Raw genomic sequence first — 18,374 nt, 5'->3', positions numbered from 1 at the left:
GGAACATTTCTCCAAGGAATCATGTGATCCTTTTTTAGGATATCAGTAACCAAGAGGTAGTAAACTAAGTACTCTGGAGGCTGAGGCAAGTAGATCGCTTGAGTTCCAGAGCAGCCTGGTCTGCACAGTGAGTTCCAGGACACCCAAAGATATATAGAGACCCTGTCTCAAAACACACACACACACACACACACACACACACACACACACGCAAACACACACGGAAGGAAGGAAGGAAGGAAGGAAGGAAGGAAGGAAGGAAGACAGGCATCTAAAAAAATTTTCTAAAAAAACAAATCAGAATACAACAAAACAAAACCAAAGAAATAGCGCAAGAAACACAGGTGCAGGGACATTCCCATTCACACACACAGACATTCCATTAAAACACAAAATAGGAAATGACAGAATATAAGCAAAAAATCTGGGGGGCACTAGGCAAAGCATTAAGTTAAATACCATTGTGTTTGTTTTGTGTTGGCTATCTGTTGCTAGACACGGGGCCTGCCCTTAAGTTTGATTTGCATACCCAGAGGAACTCCATTGGAGAAAACCAATTTTTCCTTTGCAAGCAGTTAACAACTGGAGATGGCTTTCTGTGTTAGGAATGGGAACTTCTGTCCACTTACACTCTCAGTACTGAGAACCCCATCTGACTTAAACCAATGCAGGCCCTGTAGCTGCTGCCATGGTCTGAGTTCATATGTGTGTCAATCCTGCTGTGTCTAGAAGGCCTTGTTTCCTTGGTATTTCCCATCCCCACTGATTCTTAAAATCTTTCTGCCTATTCTTCCATCAAGTTTCATGAGACCTGAAGGGAAGTATTTGACAAAGACATCCCATTTAGGACAACATGTTCAAAGTCTCTCACTTTATACACACTGTCCAGTTGTAGGTCTCTGAATTTGTCTCCATCAACCACAAGAGAAAGCTTGGGTATAGCAGAATGTCATTAGCAGTCATTTTATTGCTACATTCCTTTAGCAGACAGTGGTATCTGGTACCCCCTTGGGTCTAGAACCTATGTAGTCTCAGGTTCTTGGGCAGTGTCAGCATGGTCTCCATCTCATGAAAAAGGACTTCAATCCATTGTGGTTGTTACTTCCACAACTTGTCCGCCACACCACTGCACCAGCACATCCTACAGGCAGGACACTGCTGTAGACTGAACGTTTGTAGCTGGGCTGTGTGTTATCTTTCCCTCTGGTAATATACAGTTACTTTCCAGTACGATGAACTCTAGTCCATAGGGGTGAAGGTTCTAGGTAGGCACCAGCTCAATTTCTCTGTACAATGAGTTATGTAGTTGCTGCCTTCAGCAACAGGGCCTCACCATCAGTTTGTGGAGAAAAATCAACAGCGTTAGAAATCACATTGGTAGTTTGAGGATTTCCATAGGTTCCCTTAGCCAATAACTCAATTAGATGCAACCATTTCCAGCAAAGGTTTCATTTGGCTGCAAGAAATGTCTCGTTGGGGCTTTGTCTCCCCTGCTACATGGTGACATCATTTAGATTTCATTCATAAACAGGTGTTTAAAAGCCTCTACTGTAGTAGTTTTTCATACAGCACCTCAAATGGTCCTTAGTGTAGTTGTCCCTCTTCCATCTCCTTCCTTCCCCCCTCTTCCCTTCCCCACATTTGATTTTCCCATTCTAGTCTTTCCACTTCTTTCTTTAATGTCTTAAAGTTTTTATTATACAAATCTACCATATGTTTGGTTAGTTACCCCCCACAAAAAACTTTTGAGGCTATTGTTAAAGATATTGTGTTTCTGATTTATCTCTCAGTCCTTTTGTCATTTATTTATTGGAAAGCTACTGTTAAGGATGTTCGCTTTTCTTTGCATTTGCTGAAGGTGTTTATCAGCTGTGAAAGTTTAGTGTCATGAGTTTTTAGAATCATTTATGTATATGATCACATCATCTGAATACAAAGATATTTGGACTTCTTCCTTTCTTATTTTAATCTCCTGAATATCTTTCAGTTGTCTTCTAAGTACTAAACTGAATAGATATGGAGAAAGTGGATGACCTTGACTTTTTTCTGATTTTAGCAGAAAGGCTTTGATTTTTTTTTCTCCATTTAGGTTGATGCTGGCAGTGATGCTATAAATGACCTTTATTATGTTGACATATGTCCTTTATATCCCTAGTCTCCAGGAATTTTATCATGACAGGATATTGGGTTTTATCAAACCCCTTCTGCATCTAATAAAGCAATCAGATGGTTTTTGTCTTTCTACACTGAATCCATCTGGTCTTGGATTGGCTTTGGTTGGGAGACTTTTAATTACTGCTCTTATTTCACTAGAGTTTGTAGATCTGTTTAAGTTGCTTATCTAATCTTGATTTAATTTTGGTAGTGGTATGTATCAAAAATTTTATCCATTTCTTTGAGATTTTCTAACTTGATGAAATAAAGTTATTTTAAGCATGTCATCACAACTCACTATTTCCTTCGTTTCTGTTTGTCCCCTTTTGTTTTCTTGTTGATCTTGTCTATTGTCTGTGTGGATGTGTCTTTCCTTAGTTTGGGGAAGTTTTCTTCCATGATTTTGTTGAAATTTTGTTCTGTGTCACTGACTTTGAACTGATTCTTCTCCCTCATCTATGACGCTAATTCAAAGACTTAATGCTCTCCACGGTGGCTCACATCTCCTGTATGTCCCAACATTTCCCTTGTTATTTTAAATTTTTTTCAAATTCCTTACTTATTTGATCTAGACCCTCTACTTTATCTTCCATTCCTGACATTCTGTCTTCTAAGAGTACTGGTATTCTTTCTTTTGCTTGATTCATTTTACTTTGAAGGCTTTCATTGAGTTTTCTAGTTGATTCAATTCTATTACCACACCAGTTTGTTCAATTCCATTACCATCTCAGCTTGAATCTCTTTAATATTTCTATCTTCTTATTAAATCCCATTCTCCAATCCTGAATTGTTTTTGTCATTTCGACCAGTCTTGCATTTGTGTTTTCTTGGGCATCAGTCCTTTATTTTCCCTAAGTTCTTTCACCTTAATTTCACTAAATTGTTTCTTTAAATATTCTTTAAATTCCTTGAATTCTCGGATAAAGTTTATGATTGTACTTTTAAATGAAGTCTGAGTTCTGGGCTCACCAAGGTAATTCTTGCTGGAAAACATGTCTATTAAGTTTCAGAGAGATGACATTGGCTTGATCTGTCATATGGTTGGTATTTTTGCAATGAGATATGAGCATGTGGACCTTTCGGTTGTTGTTAGTTCTGAGTATAACATGGATAAGAGCAGACGAGGGATATATGGGTAGGTTGGGCCTTGAGGGTGCAAATGGCTCGGGTAGAATGAAGTTAAATGAATGGACAAAGGGGACTGGGCTGGTGTACAGGATGTGCTTCCTGGCCCATGCCTAGAGTGTGGGTGGAAAGGTTGGGTGTGAAATAGAAAGGACCTATGGGCTAGGGGACAGTTAGGAAGAGTCCTGGAAGAAGCCTAGAGATTAGTATGGCACAGGCAGGTGAGGCTAGACTAGACCAAGGTACTATATGTGGAGGTCAAGGAAACTCACCTGGCTAGATCCTAGAAAAGGAAGGGAAGTTCTGGCAGGGTAAAAAGGTTGGATTTGGTGCAGAAGGGGCCTGAGGGTGGTAGCAGGTAGGGCATGTTTGAGTGGAAGCCTAGAAGGTGCTTCAAGAACAAGTGGGGTGGCCAGTACTGGATGTGGGAAATGGGCTAGATCTATTAGGTTGGGGAAGTATGGATGGAAAGGCCAGAGACTCACCCACAGCTTGTCTTTTTATAGATTATGATTTTGTAACCCACTCATAAGTCTATGTCTGGCCCTAGATTATGAACATTTCCTTTATTTTTTTCTACAAATTTTATACTTTTATGTTTAAATGTATTACCTGAGTCTGAATTTTGCATATAGTATGATGTCTGGGTTGAGGTATATTTTTGTTGTTTTTTAAAATATTATTATTTATATAAATGTTTTACTTGCATATTATGTTTATGTACCATGCATGTGCCTGATTCCCAGAGGCCAGAAGAGGGCAACTAATGTTCTCGGGCTGTAGTTACAGATGGCTATGATGTACCACGTGGGTGCTGAGACTCAAGATCATCTAGAAGAGCAGCTGGTGCTCTTAACCACTGAGCCACCACTCCAACAACCTGAGGTGCTATATAGGTGTTCAGTTGTTTGGTGCCCCTTGATGAGAAGGGTATCCATCTTCCATTGAAATGGTTTGTACTGTTACCAAAAATCAGCTGGGGATTAAGGCTATGGGTTGGTGGCAGAGGCTTAACATGTGCTCCCTAGGTTCAATTCATAGAACCATTAAATACAACATAAGCAAGAAATCTACAGGGGACTTGGGTCTATTTCAGAGTTTACCTCTGTTCATGGATCTGTGGAACTGTCCTAATAGTAGTAAAGTATTGGTTACTATTCACTATATACTAAAAGCTTCCACAATGAGAAAACCAATTCCTGTTTCCTTTTCCTTTTTTGCCAAGACTGTATTAGCTATCCTAGAGTACATTTTAAAATAAGCTTTCCAGTGTCTATAAAAATTCTTGCTAGATAATGTATTAAACCAACAGATCAATATGGGATAGAATCTTCACTATGTTGAGGTTTCCAGTCTGAATATAGTATACTTAACTCTGTTTACATAAATCTTCCTTCCTTTCAATAGCATGTCATAGTTTTCAGTATATAGAACTTCTACATGTTTTTATTATGTATTTGTGTGTGTCTGTCTGTATGTGTACCAATACAGGTGTGGAGATCAGAGGACAATACACAGGAGTTGCTTTTCTCCGTCCACCATCTGCATCCTGAAAATCAAACTTAGGTCATCAGACTTGCCAATAAATGCCTTAACCACTGAGCCATCTTGCCACCTCCTATATTTTCATTTCATTGGGGTAACTATAAATGGTACTGTTTTTAATCCTCTTTCTGCATGTTGTTAGTATTTATACTGATTTTTACTTTTATGAACTAAACGTTATGCTTATCAAATTCATTTACAGTCTAGATCTTGTAATATCTATTTTTTTTGAGATAGGTGTTGGGATAATCTTTTATTAGACTGTGTGAAGTTGTGTTTCTGTTTAACCTCACTGGCCTAAGGTACCTTCTGATTGGTTTAATAAAGAGCTGAATGGCCAATAGTTAGGCAGGAAAGGATTGGTGGGACTTTTGGGGAGAGACAGAAATTCTGGAGCAGGATCTGAGAGGTGGAGATTCACAAGGGAGATGTGGAGGAAGTAAGATGCACAGTACTGAAGAAAAGGAACTAGCCATGTGGCAGAATATAGATTAATATAAATGGGTTAAGTTTCAAGAGATAGTTGGGACAAGTCTAATCTAAGACCAAGCTTTCATACTTAATAAAAAAGTCTCTGTGTCGTTATTCATGAGCTGGCAGTACAAAGACCAGTTACAGAAAGGGTCTCATATATTCACAGGCTGACCCTTAAACTTGCTATGTAGCTGAAGATGGCTGTGACAGCCTTACCCTAAAGAGCTAGGATCACTGGTAGGCATCAAAACTGGTTTATGTGGAGCTGGGGTAGAACATGGGGCTTCTTACAGGCTAGTAAGCACTCTACTACCAATGCATTTACTTTCTCAGCCACAGAAGCCTTAAAAGTGAGTATTTTAGGATTTTCCCATACAGACTGTCTTGACATGGACAAAGCTATCTTTTCCTTGCTTTTCTTCTTACCTTCCTTCTCTTCTGGCATCGATTAGAACTTCTAACAGTATAATAATTAACAGCAGTGAGAATGGATCCTTGCCTACAAATCTTAGGGAAAGATTTCAGTTTCTCACCACTAAGTACGAAGTTTGTGGTTGCTCTTCATCAAATGGGATAATTCCTCTCATTCTGCAGGTGTTTAGTCATTTAACCAGAAATGGGCATTAGATTTTGCAAAATACTTTGCCCAACTAACCAATATAATCTTACAATTTTTCCTGTATACCTTGCAAATATAGAGAAAGTTCAAGGCAAGGCTGTTGTAGTGGTTTAAATAAAAATGTCCCCCATAGGCTCATATATTTGAATGTTTAAGGAGTGGAACCATTTGAAAGGATTAAGAGGTGCAGCCTTGTTATAGTAGATGTGGCCTTGATAGAGAAAGTGTGTCAGTGGGGGGATGGGCTTTGAGGTTTCAGAAGCCCAAGTCAAACCCAGTGGCTCTTTCTTCTTCCTGCTTCCTGCATACCAGGATGTAGAATACTCTTCAGCACCACGTCTGCCTATGTGCCTATGCTTCTTGCCACGCTGACAGTGAACTAAACATCTGAAACTGTAAGCAAGCCCCATGGTCATGGTGTCTCTTTACAACAATAGAACACTAAGACAGTCGTTTTATTCTTTTGAGGTTTTCTGAGATAGGTGTTTCACAAACTCGGGCTAACCTTGAACTTAGGGCAATTCTGTCTCAACCTTACAAGCACTGGGATTATGGGTATAGGCTACCACATTCAGTTCAATTTGTAATACTCTGTGTGTAGAGGGTATATGTACATGCCATTGTGCTCAGGTGGAGATCAAAGGACAGGCTGAGAGAGAGCTCGTTCTTTCCTTCCACATTTAGATAGGTTCTGGGGATCAAACTCAAGTTATCAAACTTGGTGCAAGTGCCCTTACCTGGTGAGCCACCTCACTGATCTACAATATAGAGTATTTTTTAAAAGAAACATTTTAAGAAGAGAAACAACTAACTGATACAAACAATGAATCTGATCAGGCAAATGAGGCATTTAGTGATTTCTTACACTAAGACTTTAATTTGTCTCACATTAGCTTACCTAACTGATCAACCATCAAAAACACATCATAAGTTTAATATAATGTATCAAAGTGGGAAATACCAGTAACAAGTTTTAAGTTGGTTCTCAACTTATAAAATATTATTCCTTGAAAATTTACACTCAGACATATTACAGCATCATGGTTAAAAGTTTTGTCATTTGTCAGCTAATGACTTGAGCTAAAATATTTAATTCCTATGTAACTGTCCACATGAGAGAAACCAGAAGTATAGATGTCTGAGAATCACTTGTACAACATCTGTATACAGACTTAACAGAGAAGAGAGTAAGGAGATAAAATGGAAACAAGGGTTCACATAACAGAAACCAGAAGTCAGGTAAACAGTACATATAGACACATTTTTTTTTCATTAAGACTGAAAAGCTTCATAATGTTAATCTAACAGAGAAAGGAGTTTTAGGAATGAGTTAATCCAGAAAAAGGATCTAATTTAAGATACCAAGATTTGAAGTAAGTTCCAAATATATTCTTAGAAAACACAAGTATATAGAGAAATAAATATACTTTCTTGGTTGGCAATTTAAATTCCTATAAAATAGGTTCACATCAAAATAGAATCTGGTGAAGATAACTGTCTTGGTCAAATTCTATCTATTGCTGTGGAGAGACAACATGACCACAGCAACTCTTGTAAAGGAAAACATTTAATTGGGGCTGACGTAAAGTTTAGAAGTTTAATTTGTTATCATCATGGCAGGAAGCACGGAGGCGTGCAGGCAGACATGGTGCTGGAGAGGTAGCTGATTTCTACATCTGGATCAGCAGGCAGCAGGAAGAGAGCCACTGGGCCTGGCTTGGGCACTTGAAACCCCAAAGCCCACTCCCAGTGACACATTTCCTCCAACAAGGCTACACTTCCTAGTATCACTCCCATAAGCATTAAAATATGAGCCTATGGGATCCATTCTTATTCAGACCAAGGTAACTCTCTAAACTCTTCCAAATAAAATGAAAGAAAATAATCTTGACACTACCTGCATTCAGTTAGCAACAAATAAGTTTTCTCCTATTGTAGGACGTGGAAATAGGGAGGGCACCTACCATACACAGACCAGAGAGGATTAAGAGAGCATCTTCCTTAAATGTTGTGAAATTTTAACAGTGACAAAGTGTTTCTCAAAATACCCAGAAGCCTTAGCAAAATAGATGCTGACTGTATAGAATTATGAACTATTTAGTTATATGAATTTTTATTTATTAGTACTACTGTGTGTTTATATACGGTATGTGTGTGAGAACGTGTACTATGAAGGATGTGTGAAAATTAAGACAACTTGTGGAGTGGGTTCTCTCCTTCTACCGTACAAAAAGTGCCTCTACATGCTGAGCCACCTTGGCAGCCCTGGTGTGGCTGTACTGAGTGGTTTTAGGGATTACTGGTGGGCCAAAGTATTTTCATAATTCAAGTTATACACAATTTTCACATAGAAAAAAATTACCCCTTGCTCTGTGTACCAGTTTTTTGAGACAGGGTCTCATGTAGCCAAGCCTGACCTTAAATTTGCAATGTAGTAGATGACCCTTGTCCTCAATCTTCCATCCTTTACTTCCCCAGTGTTGTGATCACAGGAATGAGGCGTCACATCCCCAATCAGAACAATACCTTAACTCATTTCTTGAGATGCACACTCCCCTTACCTTCCGGAGTTCAACTGTCACTTCATTTCTGTGTCTTCGCATTGTCTACAAATAAAAATAAAGATCACATTAGTATCAAAGTATTAGTACTGCTAATATGCAAATTGTTTCTTTTTAAGAATCAACTTAATCTTCTTAAAAGTTTTTGAGGTTTATTTTATATGTACGTTTACCTGAATATATGTCTCTGTATCACATGTATACAGTGCCTACAGAGGCCAGAAGAGGGCACTGAATCTCCTAGGACTACAGAAGAATGCGAGCCACCAGGTGATGTCAGGAATTGAACCTGTATCTTCTGCAAGAGCAGCCAAAGCACCTAACTATAAGTCATCTCTTCAGCTCCCAAATTTAATCTTAAAAATTAAAAACTATTATTTATTTAATCTGTTTGTTTTTAAGACAGGATCTCACTACATAACCCAGGCTGGCCTTAAATTCAAACTCCTCCTATTCCAGCTCCCTTCCAAGTTTAAGATCATAAGCCTGTGCCATTGCATCTACCTGATCAATTCTTTTTTAAATAATAAACTGCAATTAGCTAAAAAAGATGACAACTGAGCCAGGCAATGGTGGCGCATGCCTTTAATCCCAGCAGGTGGATCCCTGTGAGTTCAAGACCAGCCTGATCTACAAAGTGAGTTCCAGGACAGCCAGGGCTAAACAGGGAGACCCTGTCTTAGAGTGGGTGGGGGCTGACATTGTTTTATCAAACATCTGTTGATTGATTTGTATAAACTGAGGAGTAGATTGGCTATTAATGAACTACTATTCTATCTAAACTGCATGTGTATGTTTTGTTGCTATTGTTGGTAGTGGTGGTGATGGTTGTGGGGGGGAAGGTGAGCGTGTGAGCTGTGTCCTCGCTTCTGTATATTTTGTGTAGGAAATCTAAACTGCCTTACTCTCTCCTATCTTGTCTCTTGACAAATACCACAGAAACGATCACCTGTAGTAAACTCGTGGGTTCTAAGAAAGGGGGTGCCGTTAAATTCCCTAGGAAGAAAATGGACATAGAATCAAGAATGCCCACACCCTCATCCACAAGCTACCTCATTCTTCCAGTAAGTTATAGTTTTGCTTAAGGCAGTCAGACGAGGCTTATAACCAATGAAGTGATCTCTAGTGATTCATATTTCAAAGTATCGTGCAATTTGCACTTGATTACAGCCTGGTCCTGTATGAGCAGCTGCCACATGCTTCTGCTACCATACCTTCCCTACCACGATGGACGCTACCCCCTCCATCTATGAATCAAAATAAATTCTGCCACCTTAAGTTACTTCCTTCAGGTACGTGCTCACGGCTGCTGTAACAACCCATGCAGTGCAGACAGGCTGTTGGAACTGGCTTGCAGGAGGAATGTAAAAGAGTTTACAAACAGGTACTAGGGAGCAAGAGCACATTCTGTTAGGAGCCAAGGAAGTCAGAAATTATGATGCCAGCAGAAATAGAGGTAGTAAACATTGTGTTCACGAAGTTCCATAGGAAAACAAAGATTCTATAGGAACTAGACCAAAAGCTAACCATGTTACATTCTGGGGGAAAAAAAATCTGACTACATTCTATCTGAGAATTTTAATGAGGCTGAATTCAAAAGTAATGAACTAATTTGTTTGGAGAAGGAAACTTCAAGATATCCTATCATTCAGGTTACTGCATGGGTGGTGCTCATTGCCTTTAGCCTGCTTTATAGCAAGAACTCTAAGCAGAAAACAGAGAATATGTAAAATGTGCAATTTGATAAGGAAAAGGGTGTTAGAAGCAGCAGACAGACATGACAAAGCTGCTGCAAATGTTAAGGAAGTAAGGGCAGTAAAGAAGAAACTGCACACTGTAATGACACACTAAAAATAGTTTTTGTCAGGCTTAAGAGTTGGCTCATGGGTTAAGAGTGTTTGCTGATCCTTAAGAAGATGACAATTTGGTTCCTAGCTTGCATATTGGGCAGCTCATGGCCACCTGCAACTCTAGCTCCAGGAATGCAAACGCTCTTCTTGTTTCTGAAAACAACTACACATCCATGGTGTTTTAATGGCAACATCCCATCTATAAAAGACTCAGCATTGTAAAACTAAACATTTGTTTGAAAAACTCATTTGACAGCAGAATGTCTGAAAAACGAGAATACCTCTGTAAGAGTCCTCTGCTCAAAAAATGGCTGCCTGGAGAAGTCTACTGCCTGGGTTAAGCTATGAAGACATGTGGCCACTACAGCCACAGCAGAACTCGGAGTCCAATTTTGCAGGAATGAAAAATACAAGGGTTCAAGGGTCATGAAGACTTACACCAATGTTTCAGAAGAGGTCAGGCAATGTGTGGCAAGAGCAGATTCACTGCAAGGAGAACTATGTGGCCACTGTATAAAACTAAGGTAAAGCCTAAATTTCAGTGATGACCCCAATGTGCTGAAAATGTCAGCAATACAGGATGTCTACAGAGAGAAGCTGGTCCAAAAAAGAGGCCATGTGTGCTGCAAGGAATAGAGGTGTAGAGTGAGGTCACCTCAAGACCAGTGGGACCCACATAAGGGTTCTGATGCCAGACATGGGATACTGGGCTTGGTCTTTCCATGTTAGGTCTCCATTCCTCCCTTTGGAATAGGAGTGATTATTCTCTGTCACTGTAGACTGAAACCTGATTTCTTTTTAATTTATAGGGACTCACATTTAAGAGATTGCCTTGAGTCTCAGAAAAGGCTTTTAGACTCAAAAGATTTTTAGACAAAGCTGAAACTGTAGACGTTGAGCTGTATGTATTTGACCATTAATTTATGGAGAGCCAGTAGCAGAATGCCATGGTTTGAGTATGAAATGTCCCCTACAATCTCATGTGACTGCTAAATTCACTTTCTCACTAGTTAACTTCCCAAACAAGTAAGAAATTGGCAAGATGAACTTTGAAAATCTTCCAATTATATACCTCAAATGACTCCTTCAGATTTAAAGACAAATGCGTTACTTACTTACTTACTTACTTACTTATTTATTTATTTTTAAGCAAGAATTGCTAGACTGGGGGTTGGGGACCAGACAAAACAAGGAAGAAGTAACAAAGAAAAGAAACTGATGGTTCAGTGGTTAAGAACACTGATTGTTCTTGCAAAACAAACAAACAAACAAACAAACAAAAACCCATATTTGATTCCTGGCACCCACACAGGGGCTCACAACTATCTGTAACTCCAGGCCCAGGGGGATCCAATGTCCTCTTCTGGCATCTGCTAGCGCTGTGCACATGTGAACACAGATATGCAGGCAAAACACTTATACATAAAATGAAAAACAATTTTAAAAAGAATAAAAGTTGATAAAACTGAAAAAAGGCAAAACAATGAAATTCAGTTCTCGATCTATCTGAAAGCAAAATCAGCATAAGTGACAAAACACAGAAAAAAAATAAACACAGAAAGAAAAACAAAGGAGGTCACAAACTTCTTATACTGGAAATCAAAATGGCAGTAACACGGTCTATAACATAACAAGAAAAAGAATAACTGGAAATATATGAATCTGTTAATTTAGATTACCTGGTTGAGCTGAAAACCAAATTACTATGTCTTAAACAACAGAAGAAGTTAACAATACTATAACTAATGATGAAATTAAATTTCATCATTAAATTAAATTTGTAATTTAAGTGTTTTCCTGTCAGATTTAAATGGAGAAATTTTCTAATGTCTGGGGGAAAAATCATAACATCACCTCTTTTCAAAAATAAGACAAGGTAAGTAACAAGAATACTACAAGCCAATATTCCCTATGGCACAGATGTGGAAACTCTTAAGCAAAAAAATTACAAAATAATATTCAATATATAGTAATTCTTCCCTATCAGGAGCTTTTCTTTCCAAGCTTCTACCCACTGTCAACTGCAGTGTAAAAGTATTAAATGGGGGCTGGGGTGATTGGTCAGTGAGTGAGAGTGTTTGTTGTGCCAGCATGAGGACTTGAAATTAAAATCCAGATGTTACTCCTGACACACACACAAGCGCGCGCACACACACACACACACACACACACACACACGCACACACACACACACGCACACACACCCTGGCATGTCCATGCATGCCTGTAGTCCAAGCATTAGAAGGTGGAGAGAGTCTGGCCCCAGCAACTCAATAGCCAGCATAGCTGAAATGACCATGTTACAGGTACGGTAAGAGACTGTTTCAAGTGAATAAAGCAAAACATGCCAAGTCCTTCTATAGCTCCCACTCATAAGCCAATAAGTACACACAATATATACAAATTCATATAAAGCACACAAATTCAATGAAAAAACACACAAAAAAACTATTCTGTACCATTCTGAGCAGCATGATAAATGCCACCTTCTCATCCGACAAAGAATCCCTTTGTTCTGTTTAGTAATTACTTAACACCATGTTAGCTATCTCAGTAGCTGTGTAGCATTGGACTGTGTTCAGGTAACCCTCATGTGGCATTCCAATGCTATATTAAAATGCCCAGTTGTCTTCATTCACCCTACCTCACCTCATCTAATCTCATCTTGTAGGCAGTGAGCCACCTCAAATCATCATCACAAGAATACAATATGATAAAGTATGTTGAGAGAGAGAGATAAGCCATGTAAACATTATTATAATTTATTGTTATAGCTGTTTAACTTCTGCAAATCTCTTACTGTTCAGTTAAACAGATTATCAATATTTATATATAGGGGAAAGTTAGTTATATACACAGTATAATAGTATCCATACCACAGTTTCAGATACCAGTAAAGATCTTAGAACATAGTTCCCGAGGGTTGTGTGGGGGCACGTGGGCAAACAATGACATACTGTACAAAACTATACACCATAACCTAGTGAACTTTACTCCAGAATCCAAGACTGTTTCTGTATTAGAAAACTAATCATTGTGAACAAAAAAGGATAAAATATTCGACAAAATTCTATAGCCAGCTGGGCATGGAGGCATACACCTTCAATCCCAGTATACAGGAGTCAAGGGGCAGGCTGCTCCCTGGGAATTCCTGGCCAGCCATGGATACATACCAAAACCCTGCCTTAAAAACAAAACAACAAAAACTAAACCCATGCATAATGAGAATCTTTCAGAAAAATAACAAAAGTGGTTCTTCAAATCAAACAAAAGAACTACAAAAAACAAAACCAAAAAAGACGTAAAAACTGTTAATAACATATCTGAGAACACAAGTCTGAGTATCTTCCTCAAAAGACTGAGAAGACAAAGATTTCACTTCCACAGTTCTTAATACTATAATGCCAGGAGCTCTTGGCAGTGAGGGAAGGTAAGAAAAGGAAGCAAAGATACACAGACCAGAATGCAACAACAACAAAACAAAAACAAACGAAATGGTCCCCATCTAGAGTCAGCACGACTGTCCATAGAAAACCCCAAAGAACCTACCAATAATTTCTGTATCTAACTAGTACGTTCAATGAAGTCACAAAACAAAAAATAAAAACACAAACTATACTTCTACATTAGCAATAAAAACAGACAACAGCATTTACAATAAAATTTTACCCTTTGAAAAATTTACATATTTAGGATTACACAAGCTACAATTTACTGGAGATTCAGAGAGAGGCACATTTTAAATTGCAGTAAACAGCAAAACAAACAACAACAACAACAAAAAACTAAAACCAATTCCTGCACCCTACGATAGATGTTCATATGCTAAGCCTGACAAAGCTGAGCCGCAGACACTGGGCGTGTACCTTTCTCAAAAACATATTAACAAATGTGATGTTAGTTAAAAAAACCAAAGAGGTGCTGAGGAGACTCCTGAGTGGATACAAGTGCATGCTGTGTCAGCAGGCCGACATGAGTTCAGATTCTCAGCACCCACATAAAAAGCCAGGAGTGGGTCCCTGCATCTGTAACCTCAGCACTTCAAAATGGCCCCAGCAGGCTGTTTCTTACACAAGCAGATGTGTGAGTTTACTACAGAAAAGCAGTCTCCAAAAATTAATCATATCCCTAGACATTAGAAAATAAACCACAATAAACAGAACCATAATCAGAATAAGAATGAATGGCAAGAACTGGAAGAGAATGTAAGCTCCTCCTTTTCAGATCTGAAATACCAGAGTTAAGTGATAAAATGTAAACTGATTACTATAGCAAAAATTTAAAGTAAAGACAAACAATTTAAAATATCAGGATGTGCCGGGCAGTGGTGGCACATATCTTTAATCCCAAAACTCAGGAGGCAGAGGCAGGCTGATCTCTGTGAATTCTAGTCTAGCATGGTCTACAGAGCAAGTTCCAGGACAGGATCCAAAGGTACAGAAAAATCCTGCCTCAAAATAAATAAATAAATAAATAAATAAATAAATAAACTTAATATCAGGGTGTAAGAAATGATCAGAAATAATTCTGAAAAAGAGAAGAACCAAAAAATGCTGAAATACAATAATAAAACACAAAAGTATAAACTATTAGTTTCTATAGATTTAGTGTGATTTATTTACCTATTTTGTTAACTTTAAAGTAAGTCAGAAGAGGGGCATGAGATGGCTTGACAGGTAAAAGTATTTGCTTAACTAAATTCAATCCCTAGGACCCATAGAAGCATGATGTCACTGTGCTCACAGATAAGCATTGGGGAAACCAGGAATGTTAAACACGCAGAGATGCCTCTTCAGAAGAAGAGATATATAATCTGTTCACCCAGAAGGCTGGGAATGAGTGAACTCTGCATTGCCTGTTTGACCAAGGCCACATCTGGCTCCCCCAGACTTCCCTAAACAGGACCTGAGATGGTGCATAGCCTGATGACCTCTGTACCATCTATCTACATGACCAAGGCTGCACCAGATCCTGCCCTAGGCCCTTAAGGTGACACATATAGTCCATCTACAGAACCCATCTTTATGGAAGAGCTGACATGTACTTTGTTTGAGATGAATTTCAATGAAATTATGCCTCCAGTTTTCTTGTGTAAAGAGGATTGTGTTACACAAGAAAACTTTTTTCAAATTGTACTGTACTTAAAAATGCCTAAAATAAACTGCCCGGTGTCAGACTCCACAAGTTTGAGCCAATACCAGCTACTGAGTAATGATGAACCAGACTTCATTCTTGCCTAATGCAGATCAACACTGCTGGCTGTGGGGTCTGCTGAAACCCCTCACAAAGACCCACATGGTAAGAGACAACCACACTCTCGACTGTCCCCCTGATACACACACACACACACACACACACACACACACACACACACACAGAGAGAGAGAGAGAGAGAGAGAGAGAGAGAGAGAGAGAGAGAGAGAGAATAAATAAAAGTAAAAAAAATAAGTTAGAAGAAACAGAAGTTTAATGTAGTGATACATGTCTATAATCCAAGCACTTTGGTAGCTGCATTGGGAGGATCCTAAATTCATGTGCAAAGTGGATTATTGAGATTCTGTGAAAAGGGAAGAGGAGAGGAAAAAAGAGAAAGGAGATGAGAGAGAATGAATAAACAGAAAGAGAAAAGAAGAAAAAGAAGGGAGCAATAACTAGTAAATATAAAAGACAATGATAAAAATAGAAAAGAAAGAAATTAGCAAGTTTAGTAAATTACAATATCCTCTTTACTCAAGATCCAAAGAGATAAAGGCATTGACAAAGCAACATTTAAAGAGATAACAGCTAAGAATTTATAACAGGAAAGGGAAGAGGAGGAAAGGGAAAGCCACATTCAAGAAGTCAGGCCTGCTGGATCTCTGTGAGTTCAAAACCAGAAAGGTCTACAGGGTGAGTTATAGAACAGTCAGAGTTCCACAGAGAAATCCTGTCTCGAAAAACCAAAAAGACAAACTCCCAGTACAAAAACAAAAAGCAAATGCACGTGGACAGATCCATGCACCAAAGAGAAAGGACCCTAAAAGGAGCTTGGGTGAAACAAACTGTATCCAAAAAAGCAGTCATTTGCTTCTGAGCGGGCTTTATACATTTTATTTTATATTTTATTGATCTAGTTTATTAACAATTTTATCTTTTAAAAAGCAATAGCCCAGCCGGGCGGTGGTGGCACATGCCTTTAATCCCAGCACTCAGGAGGCAGAGGCAGGCGGATCTCTGTGAGTTCGAGACCAGCATGGTCTACAAGCTAGCTCAAGGACAGGCTCCAAAGCCAGAGAAACCCTGTCTCGAAAAATCAAAAAAAAAAAAAACGCAAAAAAAAAGCAATAGCCCTTAATGGAAAGTGGTTAAAAAATAAAATAAGAGTATCAACTTAAAATAAAATGACAAACCCAGCCTAAGAATCTACACTGACAATAATAAATACAGATTGCAGCAGGAGTCACACACGTGTGAGCAAACCACAAATCAAACTGATACTATAGTCCACAAGTTGCATGAATAAAAATATACCTCAATAATTAATAATAGCCTCATTATACTTGTCCCTTGACCTATCAACTGTCTCCCAAGCATTGTACCTAGAAATGGAGTGTTCAAATTTTACTTGAGGAAAGGAAGGTGAAAGACAAAATTTCCAGACTCAACTTGGCTTTGTAGACTGTATAAGAACACAAAATTGCCTTTGTCTCCAGTAGTGACAGGTAGAAAATTATTGCATCTTGTGTTGATGCCCTTTAAGGACTGCCAAGTAAGCATTCATGTTTCATGGTATTTACGACAAAGCTACTTCTATAATGCAGTAAAAGCCATAGGGCAATGAGGCATCAACCTCCTGAAAGAACAAGATGTTACCCTCAAAATCAGAATTGTGAAGCAATGACAGAATTCTGATGTCATCACAACTAAGTAAATTCATAGGTCCAGGCAATAGTTATCAGTAATTTCTACCATCACAAACACAATCTGACATTATATACCTTACAACAGAATTATATTCCACTCCCTTAAATTGGGAGGTTTGTATAAATCTAATAGAAGAAACAGTATGTCTTTAAAGCTAACACTTAGTAATAAAAAGACAAATTACACTATGAAAGCATGGCAGATATGCTAGGTAGTAATTTCTCCAAAGGGAGACAATGACCAGCAAACATATCAGAGAAATAAATACACATGAAAACCACCTGAGATGCTGCCTACAGGATGGTTAAAAGGAGGTCTAGTGTTGCAGCTCCGTGGTAGAGCACTTGCCTACTTGTGCAAAGCCCTGTGTTTGCTATCTAGTACAAAAATTAAAAAAACAGGTGTGTATAGAAGGACTATGGGAAACTAAAACAGATCAACAAATACAATGTACTCTATTCATTAACTATGTAGCAACAACAAGGAATAAAATACATATTAGTAACATCTAAGAACTTTGAGCCACATACAGTTCTTAACTGCTGAGCCAGCTCCCCAACCCTTACTTACTAAAGGAATTCTATGTTCCTTTCCTCCTCACTCCCTCTTTCCCTCCCCCTCTTTCCTCTCCCTTTCTCTCTGTTAAGAACAATTTCAGTCCCAGGGGATCTGACAGCTTCTTCTAAACCACTTGGGCACCAGGCAGTCTGTGCCTCATAAGGGACTCTGTGTCTCAAGAATTTAAACTCTTAGAGCAGCACTATGGAATAATTTCATTCAAGAATGCTAATCAAATTAGAAAAAGTACAAAGTGTGATTACTAGAAACACAGAGATGACTCAGTGGTAAAAGCACCTGTTGCTCTTACAGAGGACCTGAGTTCAAGTCTCAGCACCCACATTAGGTAGCTCATAATTGCTTATACCTCAGATGAGGGGTGGAATCTAACTCCCATTTCTGGCCTCCCTCTTAGTCCCTACCCCTCCCACCTCACATACACACAAATAAAAACTAAAGAATTAAGAGTATTCCTGTCATCTTGATTTGGTGAACACTTCATGATGTACACATATGACAAACAGGCAGTTTATCATTACTTTAATTATCCTTCAATAAAGCTACTTGAAAATAAAATTAGTGAAT

General features: G+C 38.6%; 1 protein-coding gene across 1 annotated transcript in view; it reads right to left on the bottom strand.

Annotated features, from left to right (window-relative positions):
- LOC121459088 (importin subunit alpha-4-like) overlaps nt 1-18,374 on the bottom strand; it is an 87,754-nt gene that overhangs the window by 37,131 nt on the left and 32,249 nt on the right. Inside the window, exon 2 of the mRNA XM_041668601.1 lies at nt 8,479-8,523. Within this exon, the coding sequence (XP_041524535.1) occupies nt 8,479-8,520 (42 nt within the window). The 5' untranslated portion in view covers nt 8,521-8,523. The remainder of the gene's footprint in view (nt 1-8,478; nt 8,524-18,374) is intronic.

Source organism: Microtus oregoni, unplaced genomic scaffold (genome assembly GCF_018167655.1).
Source record: "Microtus oregoni isolate MIOR12 unplaced genomic scaffold, Mior012 000001F_ref0000356, whole genome shotgun sequence".
In the NCBI taxonomy this organism is placed as follows: Eukaryota; Metazoa; Chordata; class Mammalia; order Rodentia; family Cricetidae; genus Microtus; species Microtus oregoni.
Note: the sequence above shows the minus strand (reverse complement) of the source record. Positions and strands in the feature narration are given on the sequence as shown.